This window comes from Anneissia japonica, unplaced genomic scaffold (assembly GCF_011630105.1).
Source record: "Anneissia japonica isolate Jap-2015-1 unplaced genomic scaffold, ASM1163010v1 scaffold287858_len863314_cov180, whole genome shotgun sequence".
NCBI lineage: Eukaryota > Metazoa > Echinodermata > Crinoidea > Comatulida > Comatulidae > Anneissia > Anneissia japonica.
The window spans coordinates 44,154-60,951 of record NW_022693771.1 but is presented as its reverse complement, the minus strand read 5'-3'; the positions used below and the strand labels follow the sequence as shown (position 1 = coordinate 60,951).

Below are 16,798 nucleotides of genomic sequence, written 5' to 3'. Positions count from 1 at the left end.
GGGATTATACCCGGAGATTCACGTGTGCATGAACAGAACGAAAATGACGATCGTTTTGCAAGATGACAGAAGCATTAGAACATCTGCCCTATGATTCAATGGCCTATCCAAAATTATATTCCGGTGAAGAAATCAGAGTTTACTCGAGTTATGAAAGGGAAGGAAACACTCTAATTAGTAGGCCTAAGCACCTACAGTTGCTAGAGAAGGCATATCTTCGTCTTACCTCGTGCTAAGCAAGCCTTTGCCTAAACTTCCTTGACATCGTAGGTTATTTTTTGCCCAGCAACAACCAATCCAACCAATCACACATCGCATATGAAGACCACCCACTTGTAATGCATGATGTAACAAGTTATTTTTAGCAGCGAGATTTTCTGTGTAGAACATGCGAGTCTTCATGCTGAGAATTAACGATCTCATCAGCCCTCTGGGCGGGTCTCTTTAGGGAGGAATTGCGGTGTTGTCTATTTTTAGAGGCAGCTGTAGAGTTGTCAAGCTGTGAATGAATCATCCGATTAGCCTACTGGGCGTGTCTCTTTAGGGATGGACCGCAGTGTTGCCTATTTTTAGCCGCAGCTAGCAATCTTGTTTAACAAGAATTTACAAGAATGGGCTTTCTATTCAACTTACGGCAACAAACGTGTGGTCTAATCAATTGGAAGAGTTTTAGGTCTGCTGAATTCAGAGCCAAATCCTATTATTTTTTGTTAGCATTTGTTAAATTAGCCAACCTAGACCTGGGACTTTGCCCGGAGAAATGCCTGTACACGGAGTTGAGCGTAAAGTCGGGGCTTGCTTGTGTATGTGTTTTGTGGAAAATGTGGACCTTGGGTAATTTGTGGGGAGGTGCGTACACACCAATCACACACCCCCTGTTGCTTATGGACCTGTATGTTGTATTGACTGTGTATAGTTTTTTATACCAATTTTCCTTTTTGGTCACTTTCCTAGTATCATAGCCATGGATATGACTGTCAAATGAAACAGTAAAACGCCACAGATTTCTATGAAAATTTGGTCAGAATAATGTAATTGTATTCTATTTAAAATATAGCCAAACTGTAGAAAGGGTGTAAATGTGTGAGATTTACCCATAACTCACAGTATTTTGTTTATATTTATATAGCTTATCTGTAGAACACTTGATGAAGGAATCTGGATGTACGTTAGAACACCCAGCTGCTGCTAAATTCCGTACTCATGTGATGGAAGGAAAGTGGAAGAGTGTGAGTATCTTGTAGTAACTTTATCCTGACTTTTACCATACTTCTCAATTAGTAAAATGCATTTCATAACTATGTCTTCAAATAGTTTTAAAGCACCTAATAATTTTCCTTGAGTGAAAAGTATTGGTTCCATGAAATTGCAGGTACAGTATAAGAAGAATTCCATATTGTTAATTCTATTTCAATTTGTTCACCCCAGAATAGGCCTATAGGTCTTGCCTTATTCATACAGTATTTATCTAAAAAAGTTGACGCCAAAAATATCTAAATTGGTCCCTCCGTAAGCTATACCTCAATAATAGGCTTACAATATTATATAATGCTGTAGTGTTGGAACAGATCAACGATGAGAAATTTTCCATGGCCAATTCCATGTAGCAGTTCTATTAGCAGGCTCTGACATTCTCCAGTCAGAGTATGCATGCAGACTTGAAACTACTTGGGGTTTAGGTTGACCACATGAATGACATCCCTGGACGGTGACATCCTCTATGTAGCACTTGCAGAATTTACGAATGTTATTTATAGAAATTATATACAGAACAGGCCTATCTGAAAAATTACTTCTATTTTGAGTAGAATACGTTTAACCTACGTATCCTACAACATCTAAAACATTCTTGCTTATCTTTATTGTTATTAATTAAACGGAAATAATATTCAGAATATATCGAAATGCGTTAACAAAATGTGATTGATGTAATTTATTAGATTAAAGAGGAATAAAGTAACATTGTTTTTCAGGTGTCTTTGGATCTGAATAAAATCTCTCTGTCAACACGCGTAATAATGATAATCAAAACATGTATAGTTATACCATGTTGGAAAATGAATGGTTCTAATTGTCTCACAGTACTTGCATGCACATGGTCTCTTATTGGTCTCTTATCGCAGCAGCATAAATCTTAACCCCAATGTCATGAGCACTCTGTAGAGAGAAAAAAAAAAAGATTATTAAACATTATTTAAGGAATCTTTGCAGCAGCAACGCATCTACATTCCTGAATTGTGGCGTACAAAGGAACGTTTCTCACTGAATTCGCTGTAACTAGGCGGCTTGCAGTACTGGCCTATTTCATGACAAATTAAAAGCAACAATACAAAAAAGTGGATTGATGTGATGTTAAAATCGTCAAACATTGTATAGTTTAATTAATATTTTGATGGTTATTTATATTTTTTATACTGATATCAGTCTGACTTCAAATTCATTTTGATTCTACTTTATTCAGATAATAGGCCTATCAAATACGGTTTACTTATTATTCAAACAAAAAATGCAGAAACATAAAGAAATAATTATTGCTCAATAAAATACATTTATTCATTATCAAAAAATGCAAATTGTTTCATGGGTATATTTTGAATCACCTGTAGAGAAAAAAAATACAAAACAAGTACATTATTTAACAAAATTAAATTTAGAATATCGGAAGAAATTCTTCTATTTGAGACGTACTTATACCACGTCTGAAACACAAAAAAAAATTTTTAATAAAGGTGAGACGGTCTTTTTAATTGACTTTACAAATGTTATTAATTATGTTATCCCTTAATACTATAAAAATTACTTATATTTAGACATGTCCTATTAAATATCCCAAACCGACTCTGGTAGTACAGTACCATGCCTCAAAACACTAAAAAATTATAAAAAGCGTTATGATTAAGATAATGATAACACGGTCGTTATAATTTTGAACCTTACGGAATGTTACTTACGAAAGTTATATTTAAAATATAGTTACAATTACCTTTATTTGTAGACGTATTAAAAAAATGTGGTACCCTACCACGCATGAAACATGAAAATAAGTGAGACGGTCGTTTTATTGTGATACAAATATTATTTATATAAATAATAAATAATATTTTGAATATCGCCGAGTGACGTATTTGAAATTCAAAACATGAATGTGTTGGGCTGCTACGTCTGAAACTTACTCACAGTTACGTAAATAATAATGAGACGATTGTATTATTTGGAAATATTACAAACTTAATTAGACGATTTTCATTTTCTAAAATTAACTATGTATTCAATTACCGAACTTCTATTCAAAACTCTACTAGTCAACCACGCCTAAAACACCCTCCGTACTAATAACAGTAGAGACAAAAGATTGTATTCAGATTATGTGACAGTGCTCCAGGAAAAGTCATAGCAGAACTCTACAGAAGTAAAAGATTGTGAATAAACAACTTTACAAGCCCACATGACCATTCGTAGACTGCAAGTTCCGATTTTTACCAGGAATCTTATGCTGAGTAAAATCATTCACACGGTAATTGGAGCACTCGCGGAATAAGGACGCTCACTTTTTACTCGTGAAACGCGCCCAATACATGCGAGTAATGTCGAACGTTCTGTAATCATTACTGTAGAAAACTAATTTCAGAGTGTTTACGAAAAATGCACAAGGCCAAAATAGATGAACTTTTTTAGTATAAGGCACTTCCTCCTTGCAAAGCCAATATGTGTGGTCTCACCACAAAATGAGATATTTACCAAAATGGGTCAAATTCAAAACTCTGGAGGGGAAAAATTTTTGATATGTTGTAGCACTGATTTTTCTAAGACAGTCAGGGGCGGATCCAGAAATGTCCAAAAGGTGGGGGGGGGGCCGGGCCGGAAGGGAGGGCCGAAAGTTGGTCCGATTGAGACAACACTGTCGTAGGGGGTCCGGGGCATGCCCGGGCGAAATTTTTGTGTTCTAGACGCCCGAACATAACATTTGAGGCATTTTGGGCTATCATTTTTTTCTTTTTTTACCTCGGCCCCCCCCCCCAAAAAAAAAAAAACTGCCCCTGACTGTTGTCTGACGAAAACTGGAGAACGGTGAATGAAATGAAAAGGTGTAAAAAAGGCGTAAAAATGCGGCTTATGCCCCTTTTTTCCCCAGTTTTAAATACACTGCACTTATTGATGTTTCTGAATACATTCTTAATGATCTTGACAATTGGTAAAGTTAATGCTGCTATTTCTTTGCTTTAAAATTTAAAAGAGGCTTGTTGACCATAAACTGTTATAGACAGGTCCCAGCCAAGGATAAACTGCCATTTTTTCCGGTCAAGGTTTTATCATCCTGACCCCATACTAAACTGCTGAGAAAACCTTGACCGGAAAAATTGGCAGTTTATCCTTGGCTGGGACCTGTCTATATAAAACCTTTCTTCTTCTTGTGTATACCAATTTTCCAATTTTTTTTGTATATAATTACTTAATATTTTTTTTTTCATATTTTTTAACTGTTAACTGGACCTTAAGGAAGAACAATGTCAAATTGATGAAGTATCCAGAATAAAGAAAGATTTCTATATATCCATCGTTCCTTTAATGACAGTTCATTGACTCCTTTCAGACAAACCTGTTAGTAAAATGTAACCATTAATAGATGGGAATTTGTTTTTAAAACAGAGGTCCATCTGTATCAGAATTACAAGATGTATTCCATTTTGTTTCATTTATTATTTCCAGCCAACATACAAAACACTTGCACTAAGAGCTAGTAGTAGTTTCAAAGGTGAATACCATGAAACTACAGCAGCTTGTTATGTACTGTAGAGTAAATCATGTTTTCTTTGCTCTTGCAGGCAGAGGAAGACTTGCAAGAAATCCGCCTTCTGATAACCAGTCAACAAGAACTGTTGAAAATGCAGTTTTTACTCCTAGAACAGAAGTACTTAGAATACCTTGAAGATGGTGAGCTTAATGAAGCTCTGCATTGTCTACGCCATGAATTAACTCCGCTTAAGTATAATTCTGAACGTGTCCATTCACTAAGTAGGTTAGTTGGCTTTCTATATATCTCACTTTATTCAATTTAATAAGACGTAACAAGAAATATTTCCTATAAAAAAATGCCGCAACATCTTTACCTTATCCAATTTTTTTATACAGCTAATTCCAAATTTATCCTATGTGTGAATTTTGTTATTTAGCTTATTGATTGCCTCAAATTATTTGGATTTTCATTGTAATATTTCAGCATATTTTGATTATTATTATATTTATTTGTATATTTAACATTATTTTTGTTCACTGTTGTTGACTGACCTGGTTGTGTGGTAAGTTAATTACGTTGATAACCTTCAGAGGCTTCATCATCAGCTATTGTCAGTCCACTGCTGGACATATGTCTCAGGATGTCGATGCCAAATCAATTTCTCTCGCTTGCTGTGTTCCACCATTTCACTCTTTCTCAATAAATGTCAGTCTCATCTCTTAATCTTTTACATTGTTTTCCCTTGTTCGTTTTGCCATCCATGGGTCTGTTACTGTTTTTAAAATTTTTTTTTTAAAGAGCCATAATACTGAACTAAAATTTATTTACTGTATATTCCATGAAAATGCTTGCACCTATGGCTGAAACATAAGCCTTAGCCACTTGTCAATAATGCAATTTGGGGTATATATACATGGCTGCAGTATTCTCCCCAGGCCCTTGAAACATCACGGTACAGTGACGCTTGGGACTTCGTGACACAAGCTGGCCGTGACGCTTGATGCGTCTTCTGTGACGCTTTAAAATATCGTCAATAAAATAAACAATGCTGTCCATGTATCCTAGTTTGAAGAAGAGTGAGTGTGAAAATATTTTTAAACACAAAACAATGCTATCTTACGATTTTGGTTTATCAGCCTAAGTTCATGCTTGATCTTTTTGCGTTCATTTTACATTATCTTTACCTTGAGAAATGTCACATTCATTTAAAAACACGATCGTTAGCTTGATTCACACAAACTGTTTGCTTCAAAACTGCCCATGCATGTCCATGCGCATGCCCAGAACGATCTATCTGGATTTTCCTCTCACCACATGTACTTCTCTTGACAGCGAAGTCACAACGCGATCGTGTTTGTGTTAAAATAATTAGGCCTAGGCAATAGGCCCTATGTTGAATTTGTGTTTTTTTTTTAATACCTGTACGTTTTTAATATGATACTACTACTTTACAATGAAGACAAGTAAGTTTAGATAAGCGTTAGTCAATCTTGGCAGCCTATGTGGCCGATGTTTTGTTTAGCTATCTAGCTAAACAAAATTCAGCCCAGGCCAAGCAGTTTGAAGCTAAAATTTAGGCCTAGGCCTAAACTAAGTCGGTCCAAAATTGCCATCCTGTGGCAATTCTGGTACCATGATGCTTAACCCTCATCCTTGGGAGACCACTGCATGGCCGTCCGAGATTGGATACCGTTTCAATTTGGTTTGCACTCCTGCTGACTACAAGTTCAACAACCAGAATAAAAACCACTGAACCAATCTGCAATTTTACCATTATTGTTATTAATATTAATAATAATGATAATATTATTTTTAATATTATTTTATTTATTTGTATTCATCCCCCTGCCCCACTAGTTTTGGCTAGTCCATTCTACTACTGCCACCAGTTTGTTTCTATTTTTTATGGGTCGATAAAGCATGGGTACCATACGATAATAGTACCCTAACTCTCTTCAGCGTATGGCACCGTATTTTTCGACACAATAAATGGGGTAAATTGCTAAACCCCGCAAACCCACCAAAACACAGTGCAAACCCCATCCAAACCCTGTGATAGTGATTGAATCATGTAGTATAGGACTCACTTGGTATAGGACTCACTTGGTATATAAGTAAAAAAAAAATTGTAATGTTCCATTCGTACTAACCTACTTTTTGGGTAAAAATGCCATTTTTAGCCCACTCTCTGAGAGAGAGGGCTTATATGATGATTCTGAGCGAATTTTGAAGTCATTTGTTTTTCTATCTCTTCCTTCGTTTGTGACGCGATTAGGCCGATCTTGCAATAATATGGAAGATAAGGCCTGGGGAATTTAAAGTATGAAGGGTTTTTGCGAAAATATTGTTGGGAAATATGTGAAAAAGTCTGTTTTTATATCATATTTCTTAACACTACGGTGGGTTTCCTATGAAAGCGTGTTCGTCATTGTTCAGATAGCAAATCGCCTGTATATTCCACATTGTGTTTATAAACCAATCACGGCCTGGAATGGTAAAGCTTTTCGGCTAATAAATGCGTCTGCACGAGTCTATTTGGTAGCGAAGAATGAGCCGTTTTGTGGTGCTTGCAAGGGTGGGTGGTCTCTCCTCTGGGAGATAAACAATGTACACTACTGTAATGCAAGCTGGCCTAGAGCTAGAGGAAGACAAACTAGGCCTATAGGCTGGCTGGGTAGTACGTGTGTGTAATAATAGATCAGATAACAGGAAATGTAGGCTACAAGTTGCTTTTATGTGTATTAAACCACATAATATTCAAATTAGTTAGTAGCGATGAGTGTATGTGTGCAGCAAATTTCGTGTCAATGTACTGTAATGCAGGCTGGCCTGACGAAGACAAATAGGCTCACTGGGTATGTACCTGTGTGTAGGCCTAGGCCCTAGTCTAGATCAGATATACTACAGGAAATTAATGTAGGCTACAAGTTGCTTTTATGTCACCACTGTTTCAGTGCGGAAGAAAAGCTCTTACAGCGCCTTTCCTTATTTATGTTGGAACGAAGCCTCTGGGTGACGTCATCGTTTGTTATTGTTATCGAAATCGGCAAGCGAGTTTATCACGCTGATGCATGAAAACACATTACATATTAGCCCTTATTAAGTTAATGAGAATATTAAAACACGTTAATATTCTCGTATTATTTCACAATTAGAGGCTCAATCGAGTCCAGTATTCAGAGCCTAGAATGGATTCCCCTACGCCGGCGAGCGGGGAATAAATAGCAGACGAACGTTCATTGTAGAAAACCGTTTACGGTAAATCGTCAACTATTTTCAGATTATCTTTTCGATATTTTTTTACTACAATTACTAATATTTGTAAACAAGTTTTTAAAAAAATGTCGTTTTTTAATATATTAACGTAATTAATAAATTTCCAACCGACATAAATACAGCGGTTTTGTCACTCACGACTGTAACCGCGGTGCTAGGGATAGCTAGGCCAAAGACCTCCAGTTCATGGAAACTGGGTTGAAGGTCAAATGATGATATTTGAGTGTGTAAACAAAGCCAGCAGTGCGTGTCCATAGCTAGGCCTACTTAATTAGTGTAGCGCAGTACTGTTGGTATTTTGGGGCAAAAATCATTGATAAAAAGAGACACTCAATCATCAATTATGTCAGTTCAGTAATTTTATTGAATATATAACACAATTAGTATAATTAATATTTTTTCTCCGTCTTGCACCTGTCTCTTATACACATCTAGATGTGTATAAGAGACAGGGCCTATACACTGTATTAGCTTACAGTATATGTATTAATTTATTCAGGTATAAATACACAAAATATACAAAGGCTGAGATGAATTTATTTTATGTAAATTATTAAAATATTATAAACAAAATTGCAAGTATTAAAATACAGTATATCATTTAAAAAATACAAAACTTAATACAATAATAAATACAGTATATATAAAATATTAATTTTATTTTTAATTTTTTTTTTTTTTTTTTATAGATGGAATACCACACAACAGCTGTTGCAGGCATATGCTGCGCTTGTGGGAAAAAATTTCGATCTACAGCTCGTGTGGAAAAGGATAGAAAATGGGCTTCACGCGTGGATCTTAAATTAGCTACAACTTCATTTAACTACAATCACGAAATTTTTCCTTGCTTCATTTGCAGGAATTGCAACCTTCAGAGCTACAAGGATGGATGCAAACTGATCTTTAACTTTCGTAATCATTCTATTAGCAGCTGCATTACATGTTTTATGTACAGACAACAATCGCAAGCCTATACTAGAATCAAATACAAGAACGCTATAGAAGTAACGCCAAAACCCAATTTGCCATGTGACCATCAGCATCGTAACTTTAAATTACTAGCAATGAACAGTATTTATTCATGTTCTATCTGTGACAATGTTTTATGTCCAAATTACTTAGTACATGTGGACACAGCTTTTGTTACGATTGTGTGAACTCCGTATTTTGTACTATTTTACGGAAGCAAATTCCATGTTTTGTTTGTAATTATTTGTTGAATTTTAATAATTTCAACTTGCCACAAACTTTAGCAAAAGAGGCACTTTTTGCAGCTGAAGTGTCGTGTAATAATTGCGAATTAAAAATTAAATATTCAGAAACATCTAAGCATACATGCATTCCGAATGTGCAAGAATTTCAGCAAACAACAGAACTTTCATTTATGTCAAAAAAATTATTATATGCTGTTGAGACAACCACTCAAATTCACAAGTCAATTCAACAACTATCTGATAAAGTACTTCTCAAAAACCTGAAAGAAAATGATGGCCAGCACAAAATCCAAACATTTGGAAGGGTATGTATTATCCAATAGAACCATACAGTCACTCTTGTTATGAATTCATGTTTGCTCATTAGTTGGTGTAGGAACAATGTCACTCTGCACTGTCATTGAATGCGATTGTTTGAATACTTATTTTCAAAAATATTGCTTGTTTCATATTTCAGCCCAGAAAGGTTACTCTTATAACCAACACCACATATAAGAGTTCAGAAGTCTCCAAGAAAACACTAATGAAGCGAAACCGCAAGGTTGAAGATCTTGCCCGTCAAGTCAATAATGATGATGGTAAACAAAATATAATCAATCAGCTTCGGAATGCTTCATCTGAACATCTGATTGCAGCTGGTATAGAGAGTTCTCAAATGACGGTTGATAAGGCCCTTGCCTTGATAACAGACTGTAATGTCACATGGGAACAGCTGAGAAAAATAAAATGGTATGAATAAATAATACAGACCAATCAAATAAATAAAATTGTCAATCATTTAAATTTGGTGAGAATAACGTTTAATAAGTGTTTAGTAAGACGGATTTTAAGAGATAAAATTAAGTTTATAGAAAAAAAAAACTATTTAAAATTTATTCTGTATATTTACAGCTATTCAGCTTGTCGTGGTATCCCATCAGAAAGAAAGATTCGGCAGAGACAAAGAGAACTAATTGATGGCAAATTTGTAGCCACGACTATTCTAGAAGATGGAAGGAAAGAAATGGCAAAAGAAGTGTCGAGATGTGTCATAAGGCTGTCTCTTATACACATCTGAACTGTCACCTCTCACTTAGAACAACATTTAATGTAAGTGTATTTACAAATCATTGTGATACCTTTCTAATGGTCATCTACTTCAGGATGTATAGGTTGACATCAATACAAATTTAATTTGAATGCGTTAATCTGTTTCGGTTGTTTTTTCAGCTTGGTTTGCTTAGGTTACACTCTAGGATAGATTGTATTTTCTGTTTTTCTGTTAAGCGCATAGAGACCGTGTATTATGTGCTATATAAGTCTCCAACCATTACCATTACTTCTGTAAATAAAAAAAATTGAATACTGTATAATTATGATTTAATTTTGCCGGCTGAATAATCTTGTGCCACACAATGGAGAAATAAGGCTGAAATTTTGGGGGGGATCAGGGGGGGTGGGTCAACTAAATTTGAAATACAAATTGTCAACATAAAAAATCCAAATGCAACCAGAAACGTTGTAGTCGTTCTCCTGTTTGAGGCGCCAGATTGCATGTTCAACATAGAGGCAACCTTGCCAAATATATCGCATGCAATTGCAAAAATGGATGGGACCAAATGGAGGTAAATAATGCATTGAAAAAGATATTTTTACAATTTTGTGTTAGTAAAAGATTTACACTCTGTAAATTATACAATTTTATACTCTCTTTTTAAATTTAAGTCAATAAATTTCATTTAGCAATCTAATTGAATTGCTGATTGTTTTATGTTATTAATACACAGGGACTATACTCTAAGGCTGTTTGGTTTCGGCGACTATGCCTACCTTACAAAGCTCTATGGGTAATGGTAAGCACTTTAGGGGTTGATATACAGAGTACAGTACTTATTATTTAGTAAGGATTGTCGTATTCATGAATGAATGAATGGGCTGCTATCCACAGCATTTATTGGGTCTAATATAAAATATATCAGAAAATTGTCTTTAGTACACTACAATTAATATAGAAAACATATAGAATATCAAAACATCAAAGAACATCAAAACGGACAATATCAAAAAATATCAAATTCAAATACAATGTACAAAAGGGAAAGTTTAAAGTTCATAATATCAAGAAGAATTATATTAGAAAGATAAAGATTATTATTACAAAGAATTACATTAAAAAAAATCCATACTGCATATAGAAGTTGAAAAATGGTATTGGCAGTTTAATAAAATTTATTGTACATTCTTCCAAAAGGATGTTATCCGTGCCTTTATTGCACACAAACTGCGAAGGAAATCAAAGATGGAGAAACACCAACAGAACACCGGACATTAAAGCAAATAAACAATGATTATGCAAAATTTATAGAAGATGGAAGAAAGGAAATGGCCAAAGAAGTATCAAGATGTGTCATAAGGAAGCCCTTAGTAGACACTGAAATTGATCATGTAAGCATTCTGTGTCTAAAATTCGGCATACAATTCATATTTTTAAGGGTTAGTTATAATTATAATGTATTTTACATTTCGTTTTAGGTTTCTGTTCCGTCTCTTCATGTATCTTTGGGGATTTTCAAGAAGCTATATGAGAAGCTGGAAACAGATGCCCATGAAATCGACATGATTGTATACAATTCTCAAGTAAATATTGCAAAAAATGATGATGATGATGATGACGATGATGAATTAGATGATTTCAGTGAGCGAATAAAGATTCAAGTAAAAGAAAAATCAGGTAACTAAGTACAGTAGATATGTATTTACCTTCAATCATTCTGCAGTTGGACACTGTGACGACTCCACTAGGTTCGACCTTGTATCCATTTTTTCAAATTATCTGTAATTAGTAAGAAATTTAGTTACGGCTGTAATAATATGTTATAATTTACAGATTTGAAGCAAAAGAGAGAGAAACTGATAGAAGAAATTGAAGATGGGCTTCCTAAGCTTCTACCAAGGAGATGACAAAAAATCTATTGAGAAAGAAATCAAAAAGATAATAAAGGCAAAGGAAGAAATGTCTAAAATTGTATGTACTATTAAGAAATTGTATGTATTGACAAAATAACCATAGGAAAACCTATTTTAATTTGATTAAACACTTTTTTGTGAAACTATGCAGTCTGATATAATGTATTGGTTGAAACAGTATTAACAACTCATTATAACAGACTGCATAGTTTCACAAAAAAAGAGTTTAATCAAATTAAAATAGGAAAACCTATTTTAATTTGATTAAACACTTTTTTGTGAAACTATGCAGTCTGTTATAATGAGTTGTTAATATACTGTTTCAATCAATACATTTATATTTTTCAATAGGACAAACTTCTAGATAATGACTTGCCATTTGGCACAGGCCCCATCGTTAATGCACTGGATGAATTTCTGCAACGTAACAAAATTCAACGGCAACAATATCATGGAAAGGCTTTCAATGGCAACCATGTGCATAAAGCACTACAGGTACAGTTGTTTTTATTTAATTGTATTGTATAATAAATTGTAATTATAAACAAGCAATAATTACCATTATCAATTAATAAATATTTTTATTATTAATTTCATTAGGTTCCAGTAATACATGATTTATTCAAAGTTCCAAAAGAAGTTGTAAAAAGCAAAATAGAAGATAAGATTGGCATTGGAAAAATGAGGCTAGTAGCCACAAAATTAAAGAAGCTTGAAGAAATCAAAGACCTATTTTTGCTATATGGAGAAGTTCACAATAGCATGAACCATTGCAACTTCATGAATGATGCAGAAATTTATCATCTTGGTAAGTATATTCATTAAAACCTTATATAATTATGGTTTAAACCTTGGTATACAGTTTAATATGGATTACAATTTGTCTTTTTATTTACAGCAACATACATTAAGAAATTTATGGTTTCATACAGAACAACTGGGATGTCAGTGACGCCAAAATTACATATGCTTGAGCAGCATGTGATAGAACAAGTGAAAAAATGGCACTTTGGGCTTGGCCTACTTGGAGAACAGGGCGGAGAAGCAATTCATGCTGTGTTCAACAAACGAAGACGGTTTGTTAGTGGAATGCCTGACAAAGCCAAACAGAATTTGTCCATAATGAGGGCACACTTCACAACAACGATACCCGTTATACAAAATGAGGTTGTGCAGCCAAAGCGGAGAAAACGCGGTATGAATACCAGTTAACAGAGCACTGTACAATTAATTTATATTTTTAGCATGTTATAGTACTGTAATCATATTTAATTAGCAAGTAAATTAAAATACAATTTTTTACATTGTACCTTTGTTTTTTACAGCAATCGCTGAAGAATAAACCAAGTGTCCAATGCTACAGTGTCAGTCACCAATGAAGTGAACCTGAAACAATTTGAATGTTGATTGATATATTTGTTGATATAAATCGTATATGCTATTTTAGCAAACAGTGATGGCATTTTGTGTGTTAACATTGTGATACAGTATTCTCCCAATTGACAAATTTTTACTGGTAAATTTGTCCGTAAAAATTCAGCAATGCACACAGTGTGAGGTGTTACCCCTTTTGAGTGACTTTCTTAAAATAACTTTTTTGATAATGACTTGAAGAGCACCACATATATTCATAACCTACTGTTGGCATATATTGGAATGATGTTAATTCATTGAAAGAGGGCCAGTATCGACTACCTAGGCCTATCAGTATTTTTTTCTAAATTTTACAAAACTCTAAATTTTTACTGGTTGGCCTGTTATTTTACTGGAAAAAATTGATGGCTAAAACGGCTTCGGGAGAACACTGTGATACATTTTTTTAACTGGTTGGGTAACTTTAAATTTTAGCATAGTGCATATTGACAGTTTTCATTGGTTAATGCAGGGCCGCAACGACTCTACACACGATCAACCTAATATAATGTGTACATTATTATTATGCCTACCAAGTGTTTCTAATTCAATGTTGTTTTCACCTGATGTTTGGTTCAACGACTGTCCAATCGCTGGCACTACAGATTTTGAATGTTGATGATCGTACAAAACTGAAATAAACAGATAAATGTTTTAACGTTATAAGGTGTCGGATTTTTTTTCACAACTACCTAACAAGAACAATTTGTAGTGTTCGAACAAATAATGGCACATGTTTATTTATTAGATTTATCACATTAACCTACATCAAAAACTTGGGAAATAGGCCTAGGCCTTGATGCGGAATTTTTTTTTTGCCCTATAAATAATTACGCCAACTTCTTTAAAAAAAAAAATGCAATTTTGTGACTTTTTTTAAAGAACAATGAAATTGAACCATTTTTTTACAATATTTACAAATAAATATTATTGCTAAATAAAAAACTTAATTTTTTTTTTCATGTGCCTTAATCCCTAGCCTATGTATATTCAGTCTTTAGCACTAACCTCTATTATAATAAATTTGCTTATTTATGATGAGTCTGACTAGGCCTAGACTCCCCCCACCCAGTCTATACATGTCAATGGCCTAGAGCCTAGGCTACATAGATTACAGAAATTATATCACTAGGCCTAGGCCTATGCCTACCTAATTCAAAGTTTGTCTACATTGGTAGGTAGGGTAAGTGTCAGTCTCCAACATTATACCGTATGGTCGTGAATGTTGTACACAAGACCATAGCCCACGTGTACTACTAACCTGCTGGTGCTGCACACGTTTTTTACACGGTACAAAAAAACGACATCACAATTTTTTTATATATAATTATTCAAGTGTTATATTAGACAAACCTACATGCCTTAGTAAAAAAATAGTTGACGATTTCGAAATTCATGCTTTTCAAGTTTACAATAAAATTGGCGGCAAAAAATATATTTAAAAAATTGCAAAATTCCACCTACCTTCTCATATTATTTTCTACGCTTTTCAAAATGGAAAGACAAGCATGGTTAGGCTATTGTGAAGTTTAAAGTCCCCGGATGATGACATCATCGAAACTTTGTTTTTTTTTTCGAAATCTAAGCCTTGTGATTGGGCAGTATTGTTTACAAAACAAAGCACCAACTTACTTCCGGGTCTGTAAACAGCGCCCGCTATAACAGCTGGAATACGATTTGTACGCAAACTGAAAACTGAGGGCGTGCTACTTATTTTCTATAAATTGCACTGCATGAAACAGTGGTGATGTGTATTAAACCACACATTCAAATCAGTCAGTAGCGATGTGTGTATGTACAGCACATTTCGTGTTGCCGCACTGTGGTGTGGTTGATGACGAGGACATTGCCGTTAAAAACAAGATAGCAAGGTCCCACATGGAATTTTTGCTCTTGGATGATTTTCCTTTACATATGAATTTTTTAGCTTTTCGTACTCTACACTTGGCTATCCGTAGCCAACCACATAGGCCTAGGTACGTAATATATTAGATCAGATGTTAATTACATAAAATATAGGCCGACAGTCGTATTTAATGGGGGCGGAGTGGATTTCTTTTTTCGCTATTTACCATGGGATGGCTACTGTCATCGTTGCCTAGACTTATAAACGCCGTTGTCCATATGGTAATGATGATCGTTCGTGTACCTGTTGACTGATGAAAGGCGTAGGCTACGCCAGGCTTAAGCCAGCCTTACGCCGTGTGTGTGAACATGGCCAAAGGCGTAGGCTACGCCAGGCATAAGCCAGCCTTACGCCGTGTGTGTGTGAACATAGCCGAAGCATGATTAAAAGTGCTTTCATTTTCAATGGATTACATTCCATTCCAACCATGGTATAACCAGTCGATGGATAGCCCAGTAATGAGATAATTTGTTTAGATTTCACAGCGTATTCTATGTACCTCCTCCATTTATTTAAAATTGAATTATTAAAACATTGCCTTTAATTTAGTAATGTACTAGTATATCATCTAGTAATGTATATATTTAAAAACATTGGGCAAGTATTCATACTACTTAATACAGTGTATATATATATGTATGTATGTATGTATGCATGCATGCATGCATGTATGTATATGTGTGTATATATGTATGTACACTGTATGTATATATGTATGTACACTGTATGTATATATGTATGTATATAAGAAAGTATAATACATACTCCAAGTATTGAAATACACGCCATCGTGTTGGGATTCAATATTTCGACATTAATTATGTCATCATCAGGAATGAAAAATTATCCATATTAGCAAGCTTATATGCACTAGTACCAAAAGTGTTTACCAATCAAAACATTACCTCTAGTAGGTGACATAGCAGTGATTTAAACAAGAGACCAAAGCATTCTTACTCTAATGATCAAAGATACCTACAAAAATAAAGAAAGCTCTTTTGAAGCTCTGAGCCCATTGTTAAGCTAAGGGTGTAGTCTACGTATAGCGAACACCTCTTTAAACAATAGGATAGACCAGTTTCAGGAGCTGTCAATAATGTTAGTATTAGAAAATATTAAACCTAATTTATTACTTACATTTACAGACGACATTTTCAAGTATACCCTGTAATCCAAAACAAATTGGAATGCCTCACAGTTTTTAACATACTTGAAAATAACACTATCAGATCGTGAAGAATGTTCTTTAAGTCTAGTTATTAAGCACCTATCTGTCTTACCAATATAATCACTATTGCAGCCTGGACA

At 34.5% G+C, this 16,798-nt stretch overlaps 2 protein-coding genes and 1 long non-coding RNA gene across 4 annotated transcripts in view; 2 read left to right on the top strand and 1 right to left on the bottom strand.

Moving 5' to 3' along the window:
- Positions 1–16,798, top strand: part of LOC117100888 (WD repeat-containing protein 26-like) — a 56,870-nt gene that overhangs the window by 5,345 nt on the left and 34,727 nt on the right. The window contains exons 2-3 of the mRNA XM_033240721.1: positions 1,130–1,229; positions 4,824–5,017. Coding sequence (XP_033096612.1) covers positions 1,130–1,229; positions 4,824–5,017 — 294 coding nt within the window. The remainder of the gene's footprint in view (positions 1–1,129; positions 1,230–4,823; positions 5,018–16,798) is intronic.
- On the bottom strand, positions 9,688–15,399 carry LOC117100890. Of its 2 annotated transcripts, XR_004444185.1 has the most exons (5): positions 15,049–15,381; positions 14,118–14,216; positions 13,482–13,557; positions 10,344–10,546; positions 9,688–9,937 (listed from the first exon to the last, which is right to left on the bottom strand). It is a non-coding gene; the product is annotated as an uncharacterized LOC117100890 (long non-coding RNA). The 2 variants fall into 2 exon arrangements; XR_004444184.1 differs by having other exon boundaries at positions 13,482–14,216; positions 15,049–15,399.
- LOC117100889 lies at positions 10,544–13,640 on the top strand. The gene is made up of 8 exons (XM_033240722.1): positions 10,544–10,829; positions 11,456–11,649; positions 11,737–11,935; positions 12,092–12,229; positions 12,523–12,666; positions 12,772–12,979; positions 13,070–13,366; positions 13,497–13,640. The coding sequence occupies exons 4-8, from the start codon at positions 12,134–12,136 to the stop codon at positions 13,511–13,513; spliced, it is 762 nt and encodes a 253-aa protein (XP_033096613.1). The 5' UTR covers positions 10,544–10,829; positions 11,456–11,649; positions 11,737–11,935; positions 12,092–12,133; the 3' UTR covers positions 13,514–13,640.

What these genes read in the sequence shown, in the direction of transcription:
- LOC117100889 (XM_033240722.1), top strand. Translation starts at nt 12,134, where the DNA reads ATGGGCTTCCTAAGCTTCTACCAAGGAGATGACAAAAAATCTATTGAG. An exon ending in AGGAAGAAATGTCTAAAATT is followed by an intron (nt 12,230 to 12,522) that starts GTATGTACTATT and finishes ATTTTTCAATAG; the next exon opens with GACAAACTTCTAGATAATGA. An exon ending in ATGTGCATAAAGCACTACAG is followed by an intron (nt 12,667 to 12,771) that starts GTACAGTTGTTT and finishes TAATTTCATTAG; the next exon opens with GTTCCAGTAATACATGATTT.